We start from the raw sequence: 26461 nt of genomic DNA, 5'->3' as shown, positions 1-26461 counted from the left end.
TATGTGAAAATTGCCTCAAACCTTCAACTTCTCAGCACCATATCACCCATGTATCGTTACACACCAAGAAAAAGCACCCTAAATATGATTGCCAGGGTTCCTCCAAACAGTTTGGTGGCCATTGTTCATAGGTTTACCAAAGTATCTGGCATTTAGAGGCCCCAAAATGAAGTTAGCGCATACAAACAGTCCCGTGGGTAACTTCAGCTAATGAAAAATCAACACATTGACTGCATTTTTGTGGGGTAAAAACACAGAAATATATGTTTACCCCCAAAACCCATATATTTTTGGAAAGTACACATTCTACCGAATCTAAAATGGGTACCCATGCCTTTCTGCTCCAAACTACTGAGTCGCAAGGCTTTCCCACAATTGTCGGTTTTGGTGAAATATCTGAAAATTGCCTCAAAGCTTCAACTTCTCAGCACCATATCACCCATGTATCGTTACGCACCAAGAAAAAGCACCCTAAATATGATTGCCAGGGTTCCTCCAAACAGTTTGGTGGCCATTGTTCATAGGTTTACCAAAGTATCTGGCATTTAGAGGCCCCAAAATGAAGTTAGCGCATACAAACAGTCCCGTGGGTAACTTCAGCTAATGAAAAATCAACACATTGACTGCATTTTTGTGGGGTAAAAACACAGAAATATATGTTTACCCCCAAAGCCCATATATTTTTGGAAAGTACACATTCTACCGAATCTAAAATGGGTACCCATGCCTTTTTGCTCCAAACTACTGAGTCGCAAGGCTTTCCCACAATTGTCGGTTTTGGTGAAATATCTGAAAATTGCCTCAAAGCTTCAACTTCTCAGCACCATATCACCCATGTATCGTTACGCACCAAGAAAAAGCACCCTAAATATGATTGCCAGGGTTCCTCCAAACAGTTTGGTGGCCATTGTTCATAGGTTTACCAAAGTATCTGGCATTTAGAGGCCCCAAAATGAAGTTAGCGCATACAAACAGTCCCGTGGGTAACTTCAGCTAATGAAAAATCAACACATTGACTGCATTTTTGTGGGGTAAAAACACAGAAATATATGTTTACCCCCAAAACCCATATATTTTTGGAAAGTACACATTCTACCGAATCTAAAATGGGTCCCCATGCCTTTCTGCTCCAAACTACTGAGTCGCAAGGCTTTCCCAAAGTTGTCGGTTTTGGTGAAATATCTGAAAATTGCCTCAAAGCTTCAACTTCCCAGCACCATATCACCCATGTATCATTACGTACTAAGAAAAAGCACCCTAAATATGATTGCCAGGGTTCCTCTGAACATTTTGGTGGCCATTGTTCATAAGTTTACCAAAGTATCTGGCATTTAGAGGCCCCAAAATGAAGTTAGCGCATACAAACAGTTCTGTGGGTAACTTCAGCTAATGAAAAATCAACACATTGACTGCATTTTTGCGGGGTAAAAACACAGAAATATATGTTTGCCCCCCAAAACCCATATAGTTTTGGAAAGTACACATTCTACCGAATCTAAAATGGGTACCCATGCCTTTCTGCTCCAAACTACTGAGTCGCAAGGCTTTCCCACAATTGTCGGTTTTGGTGAAATATCTGAAAATTGCCTCAAACCTTCAACTTCTCAGCACCATATCACCCATGTATCGTTATGCACCAAGAAAAAGCACCCTAAATATGATTGCCAGGGTTCCTCCGAACAGTTTGGTGGCCATTGTTCATAGGTTTACCAAAGTATCTGGCATTTAGAGGCCTCAAAATGAAGTTAGTGCATACAAATAGTCCTGTGGGTAACTTCAGCTAATGAAAGATCAACACATTAACTGCATTTTTTGTGGGGTAAAAACACAGAAATATATGTTTACCCCCCAAACCCATACATTTTTGGAAAGTACACATTCTACAGAATCTAAAATGGGTACCCATGCCTTATTGCTCCAAACTACTGAGTCGCAAGGCTTTCCCAAAGTTGTCGGTTTTGGTGAAATATCTGAAAACTGCCTCAATGCTTCAACTATCCAGCATCATATCACCCATGTATCATTACGTATCACAAAAAAGCACCCAAATTGTGATTGCCAGGGGTCCTCCAAACAGTTTGGTGCCCACTGTGCATAGGTTTACCAAAGTATATGGCATTTAGAGGCCCCAAAATGAAGTTAGCACATACAAATTGTCCTGTGGGTAACGTCAGCTAATGAAAAATCAGCACATTGTCTGCATTTTTGTGGGGTAAAAACACAGAAATATATGTTTACCCCCCAAACCCATACATTTTTGGAAAGTACACATTCTACAGAATCTAAAATGGGTACCCATGCCTTTCTGCTCCAAACTACTGAGTCGCAAGGCTTTGCCAAATTTGGCGGTTTTGGTGAAATATCTGAAAATTGCCTCAAAGCTTCAACTTTCCAGCAACGTATTGTCCATGTATCATTACCAGCATAAAGCATCCTAAATATAAACATAGGGGTCTACTAAATAGTTTGATGCCCAATGTGCATAGATATACCAAACTATGTGGCGCACAGAGACCCCCAAATGACAATATGTATAGACATTTTCACGGCTGACGCGCTGGCTGCTGCAACATAACCACCCGGTGTGTGTATTATGCGACATTAGACCACCTAACAGTACAGAGACCCCAGAAATCCATATATTTTCAGAAAGTACACATTCTGACGAATCCAATATGGGTAAATAAGTGTTTCTACTACAAACTGCCAAACTGCAAAGCAATGCTGAACATAACGTTTTTATCAAATTTCTGAAAATCGTCACAAAGCTTGATTTTTACCCCATTATATGCCCCACATTTCGTAACTTATCAGCATAAAACATCCTAAATATGAACGCCAGGGGTCTACTGAACACTTTGATGCCCAATATGCATAGATATACCAAACTATGTGGCGCACAGAGACCCCCAAATGACAATACTGTATATACATTTTCACGGCTGACGCGCTGGCTGCTGCAATATAAGCACCTGGTGTGTGTATTATGCGACATTAGACCCCCCTAACAGTACAGAGACCCCAGAAAACCATATATTTTCAGAAAGTACACATTCTGACGAATCCAATATGGGTAAATAAGTGTTTCTACTACAAACTGCCAAACTGCAAAGCAATGCTGAACATAACGTTTTTTATCAAATTTCTGAAAATCGTCACAAAGCTTTAATTTTACCCCATTATATGCCCCACATTTCGTAACTTATCAGCATAAAACATCCTAAATATGAACGCCAGGGGTCTACTGAACACTTTGATGCCCAATATGCATAGATATACCAAACTATGTGGCGCACAGAGACCCCCAAATGACAATACTGTATATACATTTTCACGGCTGACGCGCTGGCTGCTGCAATATAAGCACCTGGTGTGTGTATTATGCGACATTAGACCCCCCTAACAGTACAGAGACCCCAGAAAACCATATATTTTCAGAAAGTACACATTCTGACGAATCCAATATGGGTAAATAAGTGTTTCTACTACAAACTGCCAAACTGCAAAGCAATGCTGAACATAACGGTTTTTATCAAATTTCTGAAAATCATCACAAAGCTTGAATTTTACCCCATTATATGCTCCACGTTTCGTAACGTATCAGCATAAAACATCCTAAATATGAACGCCAGGGGTCTACTGAACACTTTGATGCCCAATATGCATAGATATACCAAACTATGTGGCGCACAGAGACCCCCAAATGACAATAGTGTATATACATTTTCACGGCTGACGCGCTGGCTGCTGCAATATAAGCACCTGGTGTGTGTATTATGCGACATTAGACCCCCCTAACAGTACAGAGACCCCAGAAAACCATATATTTTCAGAAAGTACACATTCTGACGAATCCAATATGGGTAAATAAGTGTTTCTACTGCAAACTGCCAAACTGCAAAGCAATGCTGAACATAACGGTTTTTATCAAATTTCTGAAAATCGTCACAAAGCTTGAATTTTACCCCATTATATGCCCCACATTTCGTAACTTATCAGCATAAAACATCCTAAATATGAACGCCAGGGGTCTACTGAACACTTTGATGCCCAATATGCATAGATATACCAAACTATGTGGCGCACAGAGACCCCCAAATGACAATACTGTATATACATTTTCACAGCTGACGCGCTGGCTGCTGCAATATAAGCACCTGGTGTGTGTATTATGCGACATTAGACCCCCCTAACAGTACAGAAACCCCAGAAAACCATATATTTTTAGAAAGTACACATTCTGACAAATCCAATATGGGTAAATATGTGTTTCTACTGCATACTGCCAAACTGCAAAGCAATGCTGAACATAACGGTTTTTATCAAATTTCTGAAAATCGTCAGAAAGCTTGAATTTTACCCCATTATATGCCCCACATTTCGTAACGTATCAGCATAAAACATCCTAAATATGAACGCCAGGGGTCTACTGAATACTTTGATGCCCAATATGTATAGATATACCAAACTATGTGGCGCACAGAGACCCCCAAATGAATCTATAGCAGACAAAATTTCCATGGGCAAAACGAAGTAACATAGAACTGAGCCAAATGGTATAAAATCAGTAAAATCCAACAAAACCACAAAAATCAATGGCTTTTTTTTTTTAGCCTAATGTAATTAACGGTCAGAATCAAAGTTTGATTATTTTAGCATAGCTAAATAGGTTTTACAGATAGAAATAAGCGAACAACACCTACGCAAAGCTGAAAATGAAATAAAATGGCTAAACATGCAATAAAATGGCTAAAAATGTACAAATATCACTGAAATTGCAATATAATCACCGAAATAACATACAAAAGGTATTGCGCGGTGCAATTAGCAAATACGCTATTCGCAATGGCAATAAAACAGTTTTTACAGGCAAAAATACAGACGATGCGATAAAAGAAAATAAAAACACACAAAATAGCGTATGTGTGTGTACAACAGGCAAATTGTGTGTTGTATGCGTGTTGTTTGCATGTGCAAGTGTGTGCAAGCATGTGTAAGGGCTGTGAATATATGTGACCCCCCCTGATCCCCCAAAATTGAATGTATGTGTGTGTAAGTGTGAATATAAGTGGGAATGTAAGTGTATTAGTACAATAGGTGTGTGTGGGTGTGTGTTTGTGTGTATGTGTGTGTGGGGGGGGGCACTAACCTGGGGTGGCAGGCTGTAGGTTGTCCAGGAGGGCTGCATGATGAGCTGGAATCGTCTTCATTGCTGGATCTGGTGAGTGGGCGGTGCTGTAGGGCTAGGAAGCACAGGCAGCAGCAGGGCACCTAGATTTCATTGTGCCTGCTGCTGCCTTGGGGCCCCTGGGCGATCGCGCCTCAGGGGCCACTCGTTCCCCGCTTCTGCTCGTTGCCTAGGGGCTGGGGGACGAGTATGAACGGAGCGAGCGGCTTTTTTAGCCGCTCCTCCGTTCAAAAAAAGCAGGCAGCAGGCAAACAGCAGCAGAGCACGTTTATTTTGCGTGCCTGCTGCTGCATTGGGGCCCCTGGGCGATCGCGACCCAGGGGCCCATTTTCCCTACGTAGGCTCGTTGCCTAGGGGAAGGGTAAGCTGGCAGGGACACTAAGAACGGAGCGAGCGGCTTGTAAAGCCGCTCCTCCGTTCTGAAAGTGCAGGCAGCAGCAGGGCACATATGCTGCACGTGCCTGCTGCTGCCTTGGGGCCCCTGGGCGATCGCGACCCAGGGGCCACTTGTTCCCCGCCTAGGCTCGTTGCCTAGGGGCTGGGGAACAAGCAGGAACGGAGCGAGCGGCTTTACAAACCGCTCCTCCGTTCCCAAATCTGCAAATGCTGCAGAACGTAGAATCTACGTTCTGTGGCATTTCAAGTTACTTTGCTACAGAACGTAGATTCTACGTTCTGTGGCATTTAAAGGGTTAAAGGAATTACAGAAAGGAAAACCTTTTGGACTGTACCAACATGCTTACCGGGATCTGCAATGAAAACTTGTTAACGTTAACCGTCATTAAAGCCAAAACGAATTACAAATGATTTCTGACAGACGTTAAACCTCATTGTTTGATATCATAGACTAAATCAGTGGAGAATATATACCAGACATATCTCAGTAATAGACCCTCCCTACATCCCCTAGTGAATACTGCCAAATGGGCTGGGCCTTCCCCCAGTGCATGAAACTCTATGGGGGAGGTAAGAGCAATGTTACATTTCTGCTTGTGAAAAAGTATACTATTCAGTTCTAGAAGTTATTTTCTCCTCTGCAATATGTTTTATATGATCTGCTGTACTTACTGTGTGTTGTGCAGCAACTTTACTGAGTTTGCACTTCAGATTATCTGAAGTTTATAGGGAAGCCCCGCAGAGCACATGGTGCATCTCAAGATGGCTGCTGTATGAGAAATCTGCCCAGTCTGAGCAGCACTCCGTTACCTCATTATGACTTTCACATCCACAGAGATTGCTTGTTATCTACTAATGTTTAATGTGTTTTGCCTTATACTGTACACTCCATAGGGACAGGTATAGGTATAGGATCCCTTATCCGGAAACCCGATATCCAGAAAGCTCTGAATTACGGAATGGCTGTCTCCCATAGACTCCATTTTATCAAAATAATCCAAATTTTTAAAAAACAATTTCCTTTTTCTCTGTAATAATAAAACAGTAGCTTGTACTTGATCCCAACTAAGATATAATTAATCCTAATTGGAAGCAAAATCAGCCTATTGGGTTTATTTAATGTTTAAATGAATTTCTAGTAGACTTAAGGCATGAAGACCCAAATTACGGAAAGATCCATTATCCGGAAAACCCCAGTTACCGAGCATTCTGGATAACAGGTCCCATACCTGTACTTAGTGTTGTAACCAGGTCCAGAATGTGATTCACAATAGACCCTGACATTTTAAAGGGAACCTGTCGGGTAAAAATGTTATCCCCAACCAAAGGTGTGGGCTAACAGAGGCTGCATTCCGATTGAGGATAACAGTCGTTTTTTGTTTTTTAAATAAATGCCCCCGTCAACTAGTCAAGCACTGAAAACGCAGAGTCTGGTCCTGAATGCGTAGTCAACTACACTAAATACTAGCCAATCAGACATTTTGGCAGAGCTATGATAAAGCAACCAATAGCAAATAAGTAAGGGCAAAGAGGTTAAAACATATATATATAAGAAAAAAAAAAAGATAGTCCCCTTAGTCCCCTCCTGCCGGTCCTCTTTCAGTCTCTCAACTGTAATATTGCTTCACAAAAAAACGGATCAGCGCCTCTGGCAACGGAGAAAACAAACAACAAAAAACAAAAAAGCAGAATATAGTGTAGTATTTCTTGAAAAATTATCCACTTAACACCATGTGTTGGAATAGGGAAAAGGCAATGTGCTATATTACTTCCCCTTTAAACATTCACTCTTTCAACTAAAAGCGCGTATCCCATGTGTTTTTCCCTTTGGGCATGCGTGTATTTGCAACTGCTCCAGATACCTCCACCAGAGTCAGCCAAAATGCCTACTTACAAGAAAGCTGTTCTTAATTTGCATGTAATATTATTTTTCCTCGGCTTCCTCCTCCGTCACTTGATGATCATCCAAAGGGAAAAACACAAAGAGCAAAGAGGTAGCCAGTGATGCAATTTTGTAAGAATTTGACCCATTTTGCAGGAGGGATTGAACACCACAAACACTCTTAGGGGCCTATTATATTTTTTATTAATCTGATTTTTTTTCTCCACTGTACAATTTTGTCCATTGGCCCAGGGGAAGGAACATGCCCTTCAAGCTTTAGGATAACAAGGATGAAGACTTATAAGCGTTTTCTCCCATGTAATGTTTTTAACCCTTTAACATGGCTTATACAAGTAGGATGAATATCTGACCCATCTATAGAGGTTAAACATTTATTGCAGTGGCACATATAATAAGCAGCCCTGGTAACGGGCATATGGAAAATGGTTGTTTGTACTACAGAATAAATAGTACTTTTATATTTTATTTTATTTTAAGTGAGTTTTCCTTGTTAGCTAAATACTTCAGTCTTAGCCCAATAACTGGTCTGTGTGTAATACCACTGTCTTCTTTTGTCTCCTACAGCCTTTTTTATACTTTTTGAATTAAATTTTTTTGAATTATCAACTACTTATGAATTTACTGAACCAGTACCTGGCACACCCAGCAAAAAAACTAGAGGGGGCTGGCCCTGGCGCGGGACGCGCAGCTGGCCCCCTGCCCCCTCAGTACACCCGGAACCGCCCGGAATTTGTAGCGTGCGAGATGCCGGGGGGCCCTGAGGGGGTGCGGGCCCTGGCCCAATCGCACCCCCTGCTCCCCCGGTAGTTACGCCACTGGGCACACCCCTAAATGATCAGGAATACGAGAAATTCTTCAGCCTGTTAATGCCAGAATTCTGCACAAGAAGTCTGTCTACCCTGCGATTTCTTCATGGATGTGAGAAGCGTATAATTTAGCAATTCAATGCTTATGAAATCCAGTGTTGTACCATGATAATTTTTCTTTGTATAGAACAGAGTTTGGTTTTAAATAAGAAAGGTGATTGGCGTACCCCAGTTATATTGATTATTGGAATGTGGGGGTAAGTCAACTGCATTGTGGTAATTTAACACCTTTGCTTGTAAATCAGCCACATAAACTGTAAAGCTGTCAAACAATGGTATTTTACCTTTTTTTGTAGCAGATTCCATCATATTGTAGTGGAAATAGTTAGGACAGGGAAATATTTAGGACAAAAGGGGTAACGAATAGAATAGAAAGGCAGGGGAAAAATTGAATGTAATGAGGTCTAAACTGTTTTCCCACATATAACAGTTATGTTATGGCATTTTCCTATTAGTAATGATCCATTTTATTTTTCAGGTACCATCTGCAGTCCATTGTGATTTTGCAAGGTTTTGCTGCTTTCGCAAGCTCTTTATTAAGGTATGCAAACCAGTTATATGCGAAGCAACTGCATTTTTGGGAATAAATGATTTACATTATCATATTCAGACTTTAATCTATGTAACTGCATCTTTATTGAAAAAAAACAATCAATGTGCATTTTCAAACTCCATTAGCCCCAGGACCGCCATCAGAATCGCAGGGCCCCGTACAACAACATTTCCTGGGCCCCCTGGGCTACACCCACAGCAAGCCCCACCTACAGGTCCGCCCTCCCCACCACACAGAAAAAAACAAAAAAAATATTGGTGGTTAGGGTTCCCACATGTTAATAAAAAATAAAAAGATATTGGTGATCAGGGCCCCTCATAAAAAAACATTTGTGGCCAGGGCCCCCCCATTAAAAAATATTGGTGGCTAGGACCTCACATGAGAAAAAAAAATTGGTGGCCAGGGCCCCTTAAACGTCCATGCCTTCCCGAAGTCAGCAGCTCTCAGAAAGATGGGGGGCCCGGCTAATCAAGTAAGTGTGGCGTGGCTGGGGCCCCCCTTACCCTCGGGGCCCCCTACAACTCTCCCCCCTGTCCCCTCCTGATGGCTGCCCTGATTAGCCCTGTTGCTAGTTCCTCCTCCTACACATTATTACCCTTATGCTTTATACCAGGGGTGCCCAGACTTTGTCAACCTGTGATCTACTCTCGCCATGTGGCCTCCATCAAAAGAGCTACCTTAAAGGGATACTGACACAAAAAAAAATCTTTACAAAATATTCATCTACATTAAAAGGTCATGTTGATTGTTTTTCGCTGATAGTTCTGCTTCAAATTCCTAAACCTGACTGTTTTGCAAACCTGACTGTCCCATCTCAGCCTGTCAGAGATTCTAATGCTAACGGACTCCTGCTGCACAAATATGGCAAAATTATAAATATTATTAAGACAATGTTATAATAGATAATAAAAAAGGTTATTTTCTGATGTTGGTATCTCTTTAAAGGGGTGGTTCACCTTCGAATTAACTTTTAGTATGTTATACAATAGCCCAGTCTAAGTAACTTAACAAATGGTCTTCATTATTTATATTTTATAGTTTTTTAATTATTTGTTTTTACTCTTTACATCTTTTTAATGAGGGGGGGGTCTAAAAAACAACAAAGCTGTTCTAAAATACTTGTATCTCTTACAGAGGATTCCATGTGAAGAAAATTAATTAACTATCCAGACACCAGCAGCTACATCTGGAAAAGGTAAATACCAACTTTTTATTTGTGTAACATCCAAAGCTAAAGATTATGGGCCTGATTTACAAATCCTACAAACATAACTGCTTTAGACCTAAGAGGCACAAAATGGATTTGGGACAGGCTGCCCTTTCCTCTATATTCAATGCAAGGTGCAAAGCACGGTACTGAGGGAATAGGGATACTGTCTATCTTTATCCTGCTCTTGCTTCCCATGTGCCACCCATTGCTTGTACCTACCGAAATGCAGGCAGCAGCTGGTTGGGCCCAACTTTTTAAGTGCAAAGAGCTGCACAGGTTGTCAAGAGCAAGAAACATAAAAAGCATTTCACTGTGCACCCTGCCCCTTGAGTGTACTTACGCCTTAAATAAGGGACCTGCCTTACCTTCGAAGTAATAAAATACTTTTCTATATTTCTGTTAAAACAGATCTGTCGTTCAAATCCGAGCAAAGAGCAAGAATAGTGGAAAGCAAACTTTTAAAACACTGCAAACAAACCAAGATATTGAAGAAACCTCAGAAGACTCCGAAAGTGATGGTGACAATATAGGTTTTGCTAGACCACAAAACTCGCCCAGTTTAAGATTTTTGAGACCAGTGACAAAAGCAACAAGTTATCAACAGGCAATGTCAACAAAGAAAAATGTTGGGGCACAGAAGAATTCTAATGGACTGTAAAAACTAAATACTTATGGATTAGCATGGGCAAAACTGATAAAGAACCCTACTAATAACTACAAAAAAATAAACTACAGAGTCAACTGAGCCCCAAGATAATGAAGAAACCAATGACAGTGATGATATAAGAGGGTTTGCTAGGCCACGAAACTGACCAGTAAGTAAGACTTTTATAGGGTGGGAGCTGCATTATTTCTGGTTGTGACCTCTGAGGCAGCACAGAGAATATCATAAAATAGGGGCTCAAGGGAAAAGATGGAAAAGGTCAATATTTACTTATTATATTCCTGTTTGGTAAGATTATTTAATAATAATTATTGTTGCTTAACTATTCATTTGGGGGTATAGTTTTCCTTTGACTATTGCTGCTTTGTGTTGTATCCTATTTAATCAAGACAGCAGACAATGTCCCAAAAACTTTGACAACTGGTTCCCCTGGCTGAAATCCTCTGCTACTTCTGCTGGATAAAAACATCTATGTTTTACTGTTTCTCCCTTGCTGTTTCAGATAGAGACCTATTTGAACATTGATGCTGTCATCTCCTCGCGGCTCTCCCTAGGCCCCCATTATGACCTGATCCTTGGCTTGGGGGGCCAACGTTTGGTGACCAATTTGAAGATGAAAATTATGAGGATCAGTAATAATAATCAACATACCCTTGTTCATAGCTTTTATTTCATTTTGTTCCATTTAGCAGTTGTTACTGTAAACCCTGTGGTTTCTTTGTTCCCAGGTTCTGTGTCACATAAACAAATAATCAAATAATTTCTCCAACAAGACTGACTGACACCTCATTCAGATTATTGCTGCTTCTCTTGGATCTACTGCCGAAACCTTGGCAAAGTGGCATTCTTTTCAGTGAAACTATACTGAACCATACAGGGATGGCTGCAAATCACATAACATGAATTATGGGAAGAAATAGGTAGTAGATAATGGGATGTAGGGTATTAGAAGTCCTATATATATATAGAGATATATATATAAATGTATTATAATAAGATGACTCACTGAAGTAGAGTAGTGGCCCAGGTGCTCCTGCCCCAGAGAAAATGGAAGGTTTAGGGCACTCTAAGAAGCCACTTATAGATTAGACCAAAAATAAGTTTAGTTAAAAAGTAGTGATGGGCGAATCTGTGCCGCTTTGCCGAAAAAATTTGCAAAACGCATTGAAGTCAATGGACGTCAAAATAATTTAGACTCGCGACAATTTGGACGCGAGCGACAATTTTTATACGAGCAACTTACTTAATTAATTTTTCAGGATTCATTGAGATCTGGCATTGTGCCGAGAGACTGGCGAATTGCTAATGTGGTGCCTCTATTCAAAAAAGGATCCCGTTCTCAGCCTCAAAACTATAGGCCAGTTAGTCTGACGTCAGTATTAGGAAAGCTTTTCGAAGGGTTAATAAAGGATAAGATACTGGACTTCATAGCAAATCATAATACTATGAGTTTGTGCCAGCATGGTTTTATGCGTAATAGATCTTGCCAGACTAACTTAATTTCTTTTTACGAGAATGTAAGTAGAGACCTAGATTCTGGGATGGCAGTGGATGTGATTTACTTAGACTTTGCTAAAGCATTTGATACAGTGCCACACAACAGGTTACTGGTTAAATTAAGGAATGTTGGCCTGGAACATAGTATTTGTACCTGGATAGAGAACTGGCTAAAAGATAGACTACAAAGAGTGGTGGTAAATGGAACATTTTCTAATTGGACCAGTGTTGTTAGTGGAGTACCGCAGGGCTCTGTACTAGGTCCCTTGCCTTTCAACTTGTTTATTAATGACCTGGAGGTGGGCATTGAAAGTACTGTTTCTATTTTTGCAGATGACACTAAATTGTGCAGAACTATAGGTTCCATGCAGGATGCTGCCACTTTGCAAAGTGATCTGTCTAAACTGGAAAACTGGGCCTGGTTTAATCCAGACATGAATAGTCCATTACTGATCCTTCAGGCATCAGCGGTAGGCTCCTGGGAATCCCTTCGTAACGACCCATACCGATTAGGGGTGAATATGTCAGCTCAACCTCTCACTATAACTACCCCGATTAAAATATGGCAGCTGGAGATGAAGCGCATGGGGAAAAAGACGGCCTATATCAGTATTAAACAACCACTTTGGGGCAACAATAGCTTATCCCACTTTCGGCATTTTCCAGATTTCTTATACTGGCCACAACACGGTATTAAATATCTGGAACAGCTACAAGTAAATGATACCTTCCCCACTCTCCTTCAATTACAACAAACTATGTCACCACCCCGACTCCTGCAATATCGGTATTTACAGTTAAGGCATGCCTTCAGGGTACAATTTGGCACTTTATCTTTGCCCTCACATTCCTACAAAATTGAGGAGCAGGCTTGGAATGCTTCCCCTACAAAAGTGGTATCCAGACTCTATAAGGCTCTTATGGGTAGTCAGGACTCAAAATATCCGGCACTGTTTTTAAAGTGGCAGGCGGATATACCTACTTTGACTGACGACAACTGGGAAGAGGTTACTGAGGACCCATATTGTCATTTGGTTTCGGGGAGAGATAAACTTATTCAATGCAAACTCCTTCACAGAGTGTATATTACGCCTCAGAGATTACATCAGATAGGAAGGAGGGAAAATGATGCTTGTCATAGATGCCATCAGACTCCTGCTCACTGGATGCATATGTGGTGGGATTGTCCACTTATTAAAAAGTACTGGGATAAGATAGCTAGATACATGGTTAATGATCTGGGACTACCACCGACGACAGACCCGCAGCAGGTATTACTGGATGCCGTTGGTGATCTTCCCAATACAAGTAGGGGCACTCGTACTTTGATTAAAATTTTACATCATTATGGAAGGAAAACAATTCTTATGCACTGGATGGGTGGGGATAACCCCACCATGATCAAGTGGCGGAGACAGGTGAATGCGGTACTTCCATTGTATAAGCTAACATTTGAGAAAAGGGGTAACATGACTAAATTTACGAAAATTTGGGAGCCATGGTTGACACAGGAAGGATTGGACATAGACTAATCTCATCTAGAAAATTAGGGAAGAGTAATGGGAAACGGTACCCCCCCCCCATGTTTTGTCTCCTATGTGATTGTTATTTCATATTGTGCTGTAATTTTAAGTACAATTTCACTGTTGATGTATGTGATTGTTTGTGCGAAAACAATAAAAATTATTTTGGAAAAAAAAAAAACTGGAAAACTGGGCAGCAAACTGGAAAATGAGGTTCAATGTTGATAAATGCAAGGTTATGCACTTTGGCAAAAATAATATAAATGCAAGTTATACACTAAATGGCAATGTGTTGGGAGTTTCCTTAAATGAAAAGGATCTAGGGGTCTTTGTAGATAACAGGTTGTCTAATTCTGGGCAGTGTCATTCTGTGGCTACTAAAGCAAATAAAGTTCTGTCTTGTATAAAAAAGGGCATTAACTCAAGGGATGAAAACATAATTATGCCTCTTTATAGGTCCCTGGTAAGGCCTCATCTGGAGTATGCAGTTCAGTTTTGGACTCCAGTCCTTAAGAGGGATATAAATGAGCTGGAGAGAGTGCAGAGACGTGCAACTAAATTGGTTAGAGGGACGGAAGACTTAAATTATGAGGGTAGACTGTCAAGGTTGGGGTTGTTTTCTCTGGAAAAAAGGCGCTTGCGAGGGGACATGATTACACTTTACAAGTACATTAGAGGACATTATAGACAAATAGCAGGGGACCTTTTTACCCATAAAGTGGATCACCGTACCAGAGGCCTCCCCTTCAGACTAGAAGAAAAGAACTTTCATTTGAAGCAACGTAGAGGGTTCTTCACAGTCAGGACAGTGAGGTAGTGGAATGCACTGCCGGGTGATGTTGTGATGCTGATTCAGTTAATGACTATAAGAATGGCTTGGATGATTTTTTGGACAGACATAATATTAAAGGCTATTGTGATACTAAACTCTATAGTTAATATAGGTATGGGTATATAGAATTTTAATTAAAAGTAGGGAGGGGTGTGTGTATGGATGCTGGGTTTTCATTTGGAGGGGTTGAACTTGATGGACTTTGTCTTTTTTCAACCCAATTTAACTATGTAACTATTTTTTCCAAATGCATTAAAGTTAATGGGTGTCCGAATAATTTTGTCGCGCAACAATTTCATGCGCATGACTATTTTTTCTTGCCGCAGTTACTAACTAACTAACGCTTTTTGTGTCCCTAAGACAAAAAACATAGGTTGTTATTATAAGGCCCACACCAGTGGAATTCAGTTCAAACAATATTTAGTCCGACCTATATTTCCCTAATTATATCTTAGTTTCTAGATCCGTCACTAGGTGGCAACAGTGTCTTATTCTGTTTCACCAGGTGATTCTTTATTATAACCCTTTGTATTTCTTTAGTGCTGACAATTTACTTAGCCCTTTATAGAGACTGTGTATCATTCACTGCCCCCTGTAGAACCTAAATAACCTAAAATATACCGATTGTGTTTATGGCAAAACATTACACATAATGCACTTCTGCCTTTACAACATAATGGTTTAGGTGGGTGGCAGGCCTAAGTTCATGTAGGACTCTTACGTGTTGGTGATTGCACTACAACAAACCTCTCCAGTGATGTCATATTGCAAAATATCAGACTTGTAACATAACACAACAGAGTGATGTCAGACCACTGACATCAATGAGGGCAATAAAACTGTCAGCTTTTGGAACTATTTATATGTTTCTAGGCACTTGCAATGAGGAATGCAGTGTTATTCGAATTAGTGTTGCTCGCAGATAGAGCTTCACATATAAGACCGGTCGAGGATTTTTTTGTGAGCCCCTCAATAAAGTGAATAGAGCAGTAGTTGAAAAAGTTCAATTATATTAATTATTTTTAATAGATATAGTGCAAATATATATCATTATTAATATATTTTATCTGTTATTATTTATTAGGACAAAATAAATAGCCTGACGCGTTTTATGCCTGGTGGGACACTTACGCTTATCCACTTTATTGAGAGGCTTCTTTTATGTTTCTAGGCATTTGCCAGTTGCTGCTGATCCCCATGTAGGAAGCCCACCCATACTGTAAAATACTAACTTTTGGTTAGGTTTGCCATATAGTACAATGGATGTAACACAAACATTATAAAAAAGACAAAAAAAAACCCCTGTAATAGGTGTAGTAAGTATAACATCTTCCTTTTCAGGTGTTTATTGAGTGCTTTATATTTCATTTAGGGGCAGATTTATTAAGGTTAGAATTGTAAAATTCGAATTTTCAAGTTAGATTTTTGGTCAAAACTCACAAAATCAAATTTGAATTTATCGTACCTTGACACTGGGAAGAACTCGTATTTGATAGTACTCCACCTAAAACCTGCCGAGTTCACATAGAAGTCCAGTGACCCAATTGAAGATGTTAATAGCCTTACTGACATTTAATTTTTTTTCGGAGAAAAAACACGATTCGACTTTAGTCGAATTTGATTTGAGTGTTCGAGCCGGTAATATTCGTTCAAGTTTTAGATGTTCGAGTTTTTTCTTAAATAAGATACTATTCAAGTTTTGAGTTCATTCGAGGTAAAAAAAAACTCTTTAACTTGACCTTTAATAAATATACCCCTTAGTGTCTAATATCATGTTTCTGTAATTTGTGGAGGATAATGAAGGATTAGGGTCGGTTTGGTACCCCCTTTCCATTTAGTGCATTTCTTCATTTGTTTAGTTGAATTCTTGGTTTACAAGGAAAGGCTTGACAAATTGATGTTGTTTCAATTGAGGGCCAATTTGAACCCCCTTAGCTCTTAATCAAGTTACAAGTAAACATTATTCTAACAGACCGGAATTTCCAGGATTCACCCCCAAATCTCACCCTATGGTTAGGGTTAGGACCGACTTCTTGCCTTTTGCATTCCATGTATTTTCCAACTGCAAACTTGATGTAAAAATGTCCTTAGCTGATTCCTAGCATCCTCAAGTGAGAATCTCGCTGACGTTTTTATATGCAAGCAATGGGGGCAACTTAGAGGACATATGTCATGCAAAATGGCCTTGTGATTGGCCCTTCCCATCCAGTACTCACCACCATTTCCAGCGTGTTATATATATATATATATATATATATATATATATATATATATATATATATATATACTCATAAGGCCATTAAAAATTGGCTTAATTAAATTAAAGGGGTTGTTCACCTTTGAGTTAACTTTTAGTATGATGTAGGGCAGGGATCCCCAACCTTTTGAACCCGTGAGCAACATTCAGAAGTAAGATGGGGAGCATGAAAAGTGTTCTTGGGGTGCCAAATAAGTGCTGTGATTGGCCATTTAGTAGCCGCTAAGTGGATTGACAACCTACATTGAGGCTCTGTTTGGCAGGACACCTGGTTTTTATACAACCACAACTTGTCTCTAAACCAGGAATTCAAAAATAAGAACCTGCTTTGAGGCCAGCGGAAGCAACAGCCAATGGGTTGGAGAGTAACATGTTGCTCACGAGCTACTGGTTGGGGATTACTAATGTAGAAAGTGATATTCTGAGTCAATTTGCAATTTTTTTAATCTTTCGTTATTTGTGGTTTTTGAGTTATTAAGCTTTTGTTTTAGCAGCTCTCCAGTTTGCAATTTCAGCCATCTGGTTGCTAGAGTCCAGATTACCGTAGCAACCATGCATTGATTTGAATTAGAGACTGGAATATGAATAAGAGAGGGCCTGAATAGAAATAACAATTTAGCTGTAGACTTACAGAGCATTTTTTTTTTAGATGGGGTCAGTGACCCCCATTTGAAAGTTGTAAAGGGTCAGAAGAAAAAGGCAAATTATTCAAAAACGATAAAAAAGAAAAAATGAAGACCAATTGAAATGTTGCTTACAATAAGCCATGCCATAACATGTTAAAATGTAACTTAAACGTGAACCACGTCAATTTAGACTAGAGGAAATGAGTTTTACTAGCCACATAGGAAGGAAATATTTATAGTAATTCCATTTATGGTGTAGTCTCCCAAAAGAAATGCATATCATTGGTGAGGTTCAGACAGTTTTATTTACAGATTTATTTTTTTCATCCTAACTCATTTATGGGGTAAGGGCTATTAAACTTGGGTAGCATCACAGCATCTCAGTGTCATAATTGGAATTAAAATTGCCTTTTCTTTATGTCAGTCTGTAATTAACCTTCATGGTCAGTGGTAGTACCCAGACACCCAGACATATGCTACGTCAATCAAAGAACTCACATGCTCCCAATAGGACTGGCCTTGTTCCATCCAAACAGATGTAATCCAGCCATACACAGACTGGCTTTGATCTTACCCAAAAGATCAGACTGTACCATTTGGCTATATACTCAAGCAAATAGTATTGATCCACCAATACCTTAAACAAGTCTGTACAGATATGGGAGGGTATTGGGCTCATCACTTTTAAATCTGCTGATACTTCATAGATGCAACAAGAAAGGCATCAGCAGGAGAGCCCAAACAGACTAACAGCGATCTAACAGAATCTCTGTGCTTATAGTAGCACCACTGACCAGCCAACAAGGCCATTTAATGACTAGCCACATCAGTGATTGCATAGTCTTCCTTAATTTTACTCTCACATGAGATAAGGGCACATGTCTCATTAAAGGGGTTGTTCACCTTGAAATGATGTAGTGCAGTGATCCCCAACCAGTAGCTCGTGAGCAACATGTTGCTTTCCAACCCCTTGGATGTTGCTCCCAGTGGCCTCAAAGCAGGAGCTTATTTTTTGAATTGCAGACTTGGAGGCAAGTTTTGGCTGCGTAAAAACCAGGTGCACTGCCTAACGGAGCCTGAATGTAGGCTGATAATCCACATAAATGGCCAATCACAGCCATTATTTAGCACCCCATGAACATTTTTCATGCTAGTGTTGCTCCCTAACTCATTTTACTTCTGAATGTTGCTCATGGGTTATAAAGGTTTGGGGATCCCTGATGTAGAGAGTGAGATTCTGAAACAATTTGCAATTGGTTTTCATTTTTTATTATTTGTGGTTTTTGAGTTATTTAGCTTTTTATTCAGTAGCTCTCCAGTTTGCAGCCATCTGTTTGCTAGGGTCCAAATTACCCTAGCAATCATGCATTGATTGCAAGGGCCAGTCCCTTTTCAAATCAATGCATGGTTGTTAGGGTAATGTGAATAGGTGTGGGCCCAAATAGAAAGACGAGTAATAAAAAGTAGCAATAACTTTTTATAACTGTAGCCTTATAGAGCATTTGTTTTTTGAGACGGAGACGATGACTCCCATTTGAAAGCTGGAAAGAGTCAAAAGAAAAAGCCAAAAAATAAAAAAAAAGCTATAAAAAAAATAAATAATGAAGAACAATTGAAAAGATTGCTTAGAACGGTCCATTCTATAACATACTAAAAGTTCACTTAAAGGCAAACCATCCCTTTAAAAAGTGTGCAGCTTCATTTAGTACTGTTTGAAATAATTCGTACAATAGTCATGTTTTTTTTAAATGTCATTTACAATAAAAATACAATTTACAATAGAGTCCTGCAGCGTTCGGGTACCCGCGGGTACTTTACTGCTTATATTGGGTTCCCAGCATGATAACTATGAATTCACAGTCGCATCATCCAGTACAGTTCCATGATATCATGATGTCATTGAGAGAAATCAAGTGGTAGGACCCACCTGGAGTCAGAGGGGAGGACTGTAATAGGATGTGAAGCTGGATGAACCTATAAACTGGGGATAGGTGGCACCTGTAGGGCTTAGTCCAAAGGATGTGGAAGGGGGAGAGAAAAAGATACCTGGGAAAGGAGAGAGATGGTTTGTCCCAGCACCAATATGGGAGATGTGTGTAGTACAGGGGTAGTTTGGGAGGGGTGGGTTAATCCGGGGACCAGGGATGGTGGGACAGTTTTGTATGCTGCATCCTCTCCCTTCCCAGCTTCCTGTAGGCTGCTGCTTTTTCCATTTGGTTCTGCGGTTCTGGAACCAGATCTTCACTTGTGTCTCTGTAAGGTGAAGGGTTAACGCTAGGCTCAGCCGCTCACACACCGACAGGTATCGGCTGCTTCGGAAACGGCTCTCAAGGGCCACAAGCTGCTCGTAAGTGAAGGCAGTACGGGCTCGGCGGGGCTTGCAATTGGTGGCACACGGGAGGTTTTGGGGTTGTTGGTTCTCCTCTTTCTCTGGCAGCTCCTCTGGTTCATTTGCTTGTAGGCCTGGAGAGGTTCCTGCTCCATTTTCTATCTCAGACACCATACTTTCAGATGTCATGCGAGTTCTAACATTTGTCATGCCTGCAAGATAAATTACACAATGCTAAGACTGAGCTTCATGCGGAAAAAAACACCTTTTAGCTTTGCTGGACAATTGCCTTCCTAAGGGGAGTTATCATACTTATCCTCCACTTAAAGGGATTGTTCACCTTTACATAAACTTTTAGTATGATGCAGAGAGTGGTATTTGCAATTGGCTTTATTTTTTTTATGAATCATTTAGCTTTTTATTCAGCAGCTCTCCCGTTTGCAATTTCATGAGTCTGGTTGCTAGAGTCCAAATGACCCTAGCAACCATGCATTGATTTTAGAGACTGGAATATGAATAGGAGAGGCCTGAATAGATAGATGAGTAATAAAGAATAACAATACATTTGTAGCCTTACAGAGCATTTGTTTTTTAGATGGGGTCTGTGACCCCCATTTGAAAGCTGGAAAGGGTCAGAAAAAGAAGGCAAATAATTCAAAAACTATAAAATAGAAGTAATGAAGACCAATTGAAAAGCTGCTTAGAATTGTCCATTCTATAACACACTAAAAGTTCACGTAAAGTTGAACCACCTTTTTAATCTATAGTCCCTTATTAAATTCTCAGAACCTTGGACAATGCACGGTAACCAACATCAACCATTCAGAAATAAGCTTTTATTATTTCAGTTGCACTAAACTAATCTGCTAATTAGTGATTGGCTGGGTTACTTCACTGGGTTAAATGCACACTGGTGTCTCGTCCCATTCATGAGTCTGGGCTAATTTTCGTACGATATTCATGCGTGTATGGTGGGAGACGAGCAGACTGATATCGGCAGAAGACTTGGGTATCTTTGGGGCTTGTCGATTGGGCTGGCCTTACATTTTGGTCAGGCACCTTTGAAAGCACCTGAACATCAGCCATTGAAATGTCAGATACAGGTAGAATTCCAGGGCTGGACTGGGCTGGCGGGACACCGGGAAAAAGCCCGCTGGGCTCTTTTGGCTCCCTGTATTGCCACTGCTTACCTCCCTCCCTGACCCCAGTCGTGTCACACAAGAAGAGGTACATGCGCCAGCGTGTTGGGGGGGGAGGTGCGAGTTGCGGCTGTGATGAGTTGACTTGGGGAGGAAAGGGGGCTCAGCGGCTGGGGGGCCCGGAGGATGGTGTGGGGGGGGGCTGAGGCTGCAGTCCCTGTGTATCCTAGGCCCCCCAGTCTAGAGCCTATAGAATTCTATTGTATCTACCTATATATCTAACGATTTAGCTCTACACGTGTGTACTGAATCGTTTACAGGAAAGATCACAATTGTAACGTCACCTTTAGTCAGGGTAGAGGACTGGTACCCTTATGGGATATTAGAGATACAAACTATATTACAACAACTGCAGGATTGCTGCAGGAGGCTTCACCAATAAGAACCTTTTCAGCACAGGCTGCTGTCCTTTCTCATTCACTCCCTTACTGTGCTGAGATCTGGAGGGATGAAGCAGTTGAAAAAAAACCCAGTCAGCTATCTGGTATGGGTCGACATGGTACACATCTGCCAACTGTAATACAGACGTGCCAGGCTGCAGGGGTTCTTACAGCTATTCAACAAATACTAGCATCAATATAGTAGCATGAATAATAACACAATTAGTATTAGCTGAGGAACTACCCAGATGTTACTACAGGATCCATTATCCGGAAAAGCCGTCTCCCCTAGAATATTTTATCCAAATAATTTGTAAAAAATAATTTAGTTTTTCCCTGTAATAATAAAACAGCAGCTTGTACTAGATCCCAACTAAGATATAATTAATTCTTATTGAAAGCAAAACCAGCCTATTGGGTTTATTTAATGTTTGATGCATGATTTTCTAGTAGACTTAAGGTATGAAGATCCAAATTATGGGAAAATCCCAGGTCCCAAGCATTTTGGATCATAGGTCCCATGGAGCAGCTCACAATGGCTTTAGGCCTGCTCAGGTTATTACTCATTCATGGGGTCCTCTAACCCAACTTTCACTGTGTCTTATGTGTAACTCACCCTAGACTGAAGTATGATTGGGATGCAAGAGAAAGATTTAAACTGAGCCCCACCCTTACATACATGGTCCTATTTATCACATAGGACAGGACATGCGTCCTAGTAGGGATACCATCAACTCTGTCCCTATTCCCCAGAAAAACACCATTCCTGTGTGCAGAGTCCAGGGAGCCTATTCTGGTATGATGGACTTATTGTACCCCTATGTGTCTTTTGGAGATTATAAAGTCAATGTCAGATTGCTGGCTTGTCTAATGTCCAGCTCTTCTGACACCTATATCACTTATATCTATTAATACCAGGCAACTGTGTACAGAATATTTCCTGCAATCACTAAGGGTTTTCTTATTATATATATATATATATATATATATATATATATATATATATATATATACCAATTTATTCACAGACCAGCACTCCCTATTTTAAAAGTTCAATTATTTATTGTTGCATAGTATCTGTGCCCGACGTTTCGGTCCCTGTTGGGACCTTTTTCAAGGATGATACAAAAACATTAAAACACACATTAAATAACACAGTGCATATTTAGGGGCCGATTCATCAAGCTCGAGTGAAGGATTCGAAGTAAAAAAACTTCGAATTTCGAAATGTGTTTTTTGGGCTACTTCGACCATCGAATGGGCTACTTCGACCTTCGACTACGACTTCGAATCGAAGGATTCGAACTAAAAATCGCTCGACTATTCGACCATTCGATAGTCAATGTACTGCCTCTTTAAAAAAAACTTCGACCCCCTACTTCGGCAGCTAAAAGCTACCGAAGTCAATGTTAGCCTATGGGGAAGGTCCCCATAGGCTTGCCTAAGTTTTTTTGATCGAAGGATATTCCTTCGATCGTTGGATTTAAATCCTTCGAATCGTTCGATTCGAAGGATTTAATCGTTCGATCGAAGGAATAATCGTTCGATCGTAGCATTTGTGCTAAATCCTTCGACTTCGCTATTCGAAGTCGAAGGATTTTAGTTCCTAGTCGAATATCGAGGGTTAATTAACCCTCGATATTCGACCCTTGATGAATCGGCCCCTTAATGTGTGTTTTAATGTTTTTGTATCATCCTTGAAAGAGGTCCCAACAGGGACCGAAACGTCGGGCACAGATACTATGCAACAATAAATAATTGAACTTTTAAAATAGGGAGTGCTGGTCTGTGAATAAATTGGTGTATATGAAATTACCGTGCACCCCTTCCCTTCGAAGAACCTATTGGCCTTGGAGTGCGGATACTCACTTGAAAGTATATATATATATATATATATATATATATATATGATATATTTCATATTAAAGGGTATTATATAAATGTCTCATGAGGGCTGACGATGATGAAATATAAGGTGAATGCTGTCCTAGATAATGCTGGAAGCCCATATGGGAGCCAATTAGAATGGAATGGCTAGAGCTTATTTAACCAAAGAGGGACTGGCCTGATGAAATCTTCAAATCAGAGTCTGAAAAGTATTTCAGTAACAGATAAAATTGCTAGCCTGGTTGCCCACAGCAGAAAGCTACATGTTTCTCACACTCAGCAGAGAACGGTGCCGTCAGTCCCAGGCAGCTCTTATCAGACAGGTTATTAAGAAGAAATGGGCTGCTTCCCTGGCCCTGATGGAGTGACCGGCCTTTGATGAGGATCGATAGCTGTCATCTCTTTAATACAGGGCCCTCACATCAAGCAAGGAGTCTATGAGACCTGTACACAGAGATATGCACTCACCAGTAATGGAATATTGATCAATGCCAAGCACAGGAGGCTTACAACTAAACCTGCCTGCCCCTTACATCCCAATGGGGCCAGAGCAATTATCAGGGGCCCCAGGTACCCAGCAATCAGAGGGACCTTCTATATGTCACATCTCTGTGTGTGCTCTGTCCTGCAGCTTCATCAGGTGTGAATTTCATTATAATTATAATGGTAATTGGGAAAGGGGTGGTAACCCAACCTCTGTCATGCAACCTCTCTCCCAACCACATTTACTGTACGGTATCACATTAATAAACTGTCACTGCCGGATTGGCCAGTCATCCTGACACTAGTCTGGCAGGGAATGAGTTAATAGGATAGATAGGCTTTCTTCAATTCCCTTTAACTGTTAATCCCCTCTGGGATTATTACAGCAAGGGACTAGTAAGGACCAATGAAATGTCTTAGAACTATTTTATAAGTGCAACCTAGAGCTCTACAACTGTTACCAAACTAGATCACTCAACATCGCTATGACAGTGGGAGTTGTAGTTCAGCAACAGATCCCAGTCACCGCTGACGCGTTTCGCCACTAGGCTTCCTCCCAGAGCGCTGACGGAGGTGCAGACGCTAAGACGTAACTGTAGCTTGATCACGGAGATCGCTGTTTGGATTTTATATGCACTATTTCGAATAATGTTTGTGAGTGTGATTTTAATTATGTATTAAAAATCTGTTAAACGCTTCTGCACGTCACTTTATATTGCCCACATACGGAGAAAAGAAGGCTGAAACTGGAGATGGAACATTCTGATTAATGCCATTTATATTTGGTGCTCTTGTGAGTATAATCAACCGCCGGATTTGCTGTGGTTCCTAGTGTGGATATTAAATTTACCTAAACCTCCCTCATTCATCTTTTACACTTTGGGGCACATTCACTTAGTTCGAGTGAAGGAATAGAATAAAGAAAACTTCGAATTTCAAATGATTTTTTTGGCTACTTCGACCATCGAATTGGCTACTTTGACTTTCGACTACGACTTTGAATCGAACGTTTCGAACTAAAAATCGTTCGACTATTCGACCATTCGATAGTCGAAGTACTGTCTCTTTAAAAAAAAAAAAACTACGACCCCCTACTTCGCCATCTAAAACCTACCGAACCTCAATGTTAGCCTATAGGGAAGGTCCCCATAGGCTTTGCAAGCTTTTTTTGGTCGAAGAAAAATCGTTCGATCGATGGATTAAAATATTTCGAATCGACCGATTCAAAGGATTTAATCGTTCGATCAAATGATTTTTCGTTCGATCTAACGAATTGCGGTAAATCCTTCGACTTCGATTTACCTTCGGCAGTCGAATATCGAGGGTTGATTAACTCTCGATATTCTACCATATGTAAATCTGCCCTTTAATGTTTGTGTATCAGTTGGTGTGCACTGATTCAAACTTTCAAAAGTCACGGGTGTAAGAAATACTACACTATATATTTTACTTTTTCTCAGCCTCTTGTTGCTGGATGGGGATGCTGGACTGGTCTCCTATTCTCTCTCCCTAAAGTTTTCATAAAACCTGGCACTACTACTGTCGCACCCTAGGCACGTTTATGTTATCCTTTATTCAAATATTTCTGAAATAAATGTATTCCTGATAAACTATATAGAGTATACAGGTCATTTTTTTAACACTGTACGCAGAGATTCCACTAACCCCATGTTAATCAATAGCTTCTGTGACCTTTGCCCATGTTATCACATAGGTCTAGCAATATTAGCACTCCATTCTGGTCCCAAATCTATATCATTTTTTTCTCCCTGTATTGATTATATTTACCTGTCTGTCCTTCATCATTGATATCAGGCTCCTTGATTCCTTCCTCGACTTTCTGCATCTTTGCATGGTTCAGTATGTCTGCGATGGAGAAGGGAGTATGGAGGTGTTTCTGGCCAGGGGCATGTTTTTCCTCTTCTGGGTCACAGTCTAACATTCCCATGTAGCTCCAGATAGTCCCACACTTGCTCCAGAAACCACCGGGCACCTGATGCCCTCAGCTGGCAACCTGGATCTGACTGGGGAACTACAGATCTGGCAGTGATGCTCAGGCAGGACTCCTGTGGACGGAGGAAGGCAGATTTCTGTCCTGTTCACAGATGATCCAACTGTCTGTCTGCTCACCTCACTGTCCTCAGCATAAGAGTCTGTGTGAGTCTGAGGGTTACTGGACATCCCCGGGAGGTGGAGACGGTAGGACAGAGGGGAGGAGGAGACACTCAACCAAAGGAGAAGAGCTAAAAGAGACTGAGAAAGGGAGGGGGAGAAATGTCCAATTATATTTGCTGTCCAGTCCATTTAATTGTCCTCAGTGCTCCTTTATTGTGCATGTGTTCCTTTATTGCTACCTGCACCCTGAGGATTCACATTGGCTTGTCCTGCGGAGTAATGAATCCATCAAACATCTGCTCTGTCACTGAGATCACGTCCTGCCTGCCCCCTTAATAGCTACTCTTAATCGGAATCAGCAAAATCTGCCCCCTCAATGCTATCCTCAATATTAGGGACCTGTTTTGGCTTTTGTTTGGATAATTTTTAGTTTTTTTGTAATAAGGAGCAACATACCTTTTTGTGGATAATCTTATATTCTTTTATATGGAGCGACATACCTTTAGCCTACTAATAAAAGTTAAGCACTGAAAACCCTGATTAATGTATATGC

General features: G+C 40.6%; 1 protein-coding gene and 1 long non-coding RNA gene across 2 annotated transcripts; one reads left to right on the top strand and one right to left on the bottom strand.

Annotated features, from left to right (window-relative positions):
* Window positions 1-5899: 5899 nt before the first annotated feature.
* Window positions 5900-11924, top strand: LOC108696105. The gene is made up of 5 exons (XR_001932188.2): window positions 5900-6154; window positions 8832-8894; window positions 10041-10101; window positions 10525-10931; window positions 11283-11924. It is a non-coding gene; the product is annotated as an uncharacterized LOC108696105 (long non-coding RNA).
* Window positions 11925-19233: 7309 nt separating this feature from the next.
* Window positions 19234-25901, bottom strand: nkx1-2.L (NK1 homeobox 2 L homeolog). The gene is given in 2 exon segments (NM_001090326.2): window positions 19234-20056; window positions 25582-25901. Coding segments are annotated over 2 exon segments (768 nt in total). The 5' UTR covers window positions 25742-25901; the 3' UTR covers window positions 19234-19448.
* Window positions 25902-26461: the final 560 nt, after the last annotated feature.

Source organism: Xenopus laevis, chromosome 7L (genome assembly GCF_017654675.1).
Source record: "Xenopus laevis strain J_2021 chromosome 7L, Xenopus_laevis_v10.1, whole genome shotgun sequence".
Taxonomy (NCBI): domain Eukaryota; kingdom Metazoa; phylum Chordata; class Amphibia; order Anura; family Pipidae; genus Xenopus; species Xenopus laevis.
Note: the sequence above shows the minus strand (reverse complement) of the source record. Positions and strands in the feature narration are given on the sequence as shown.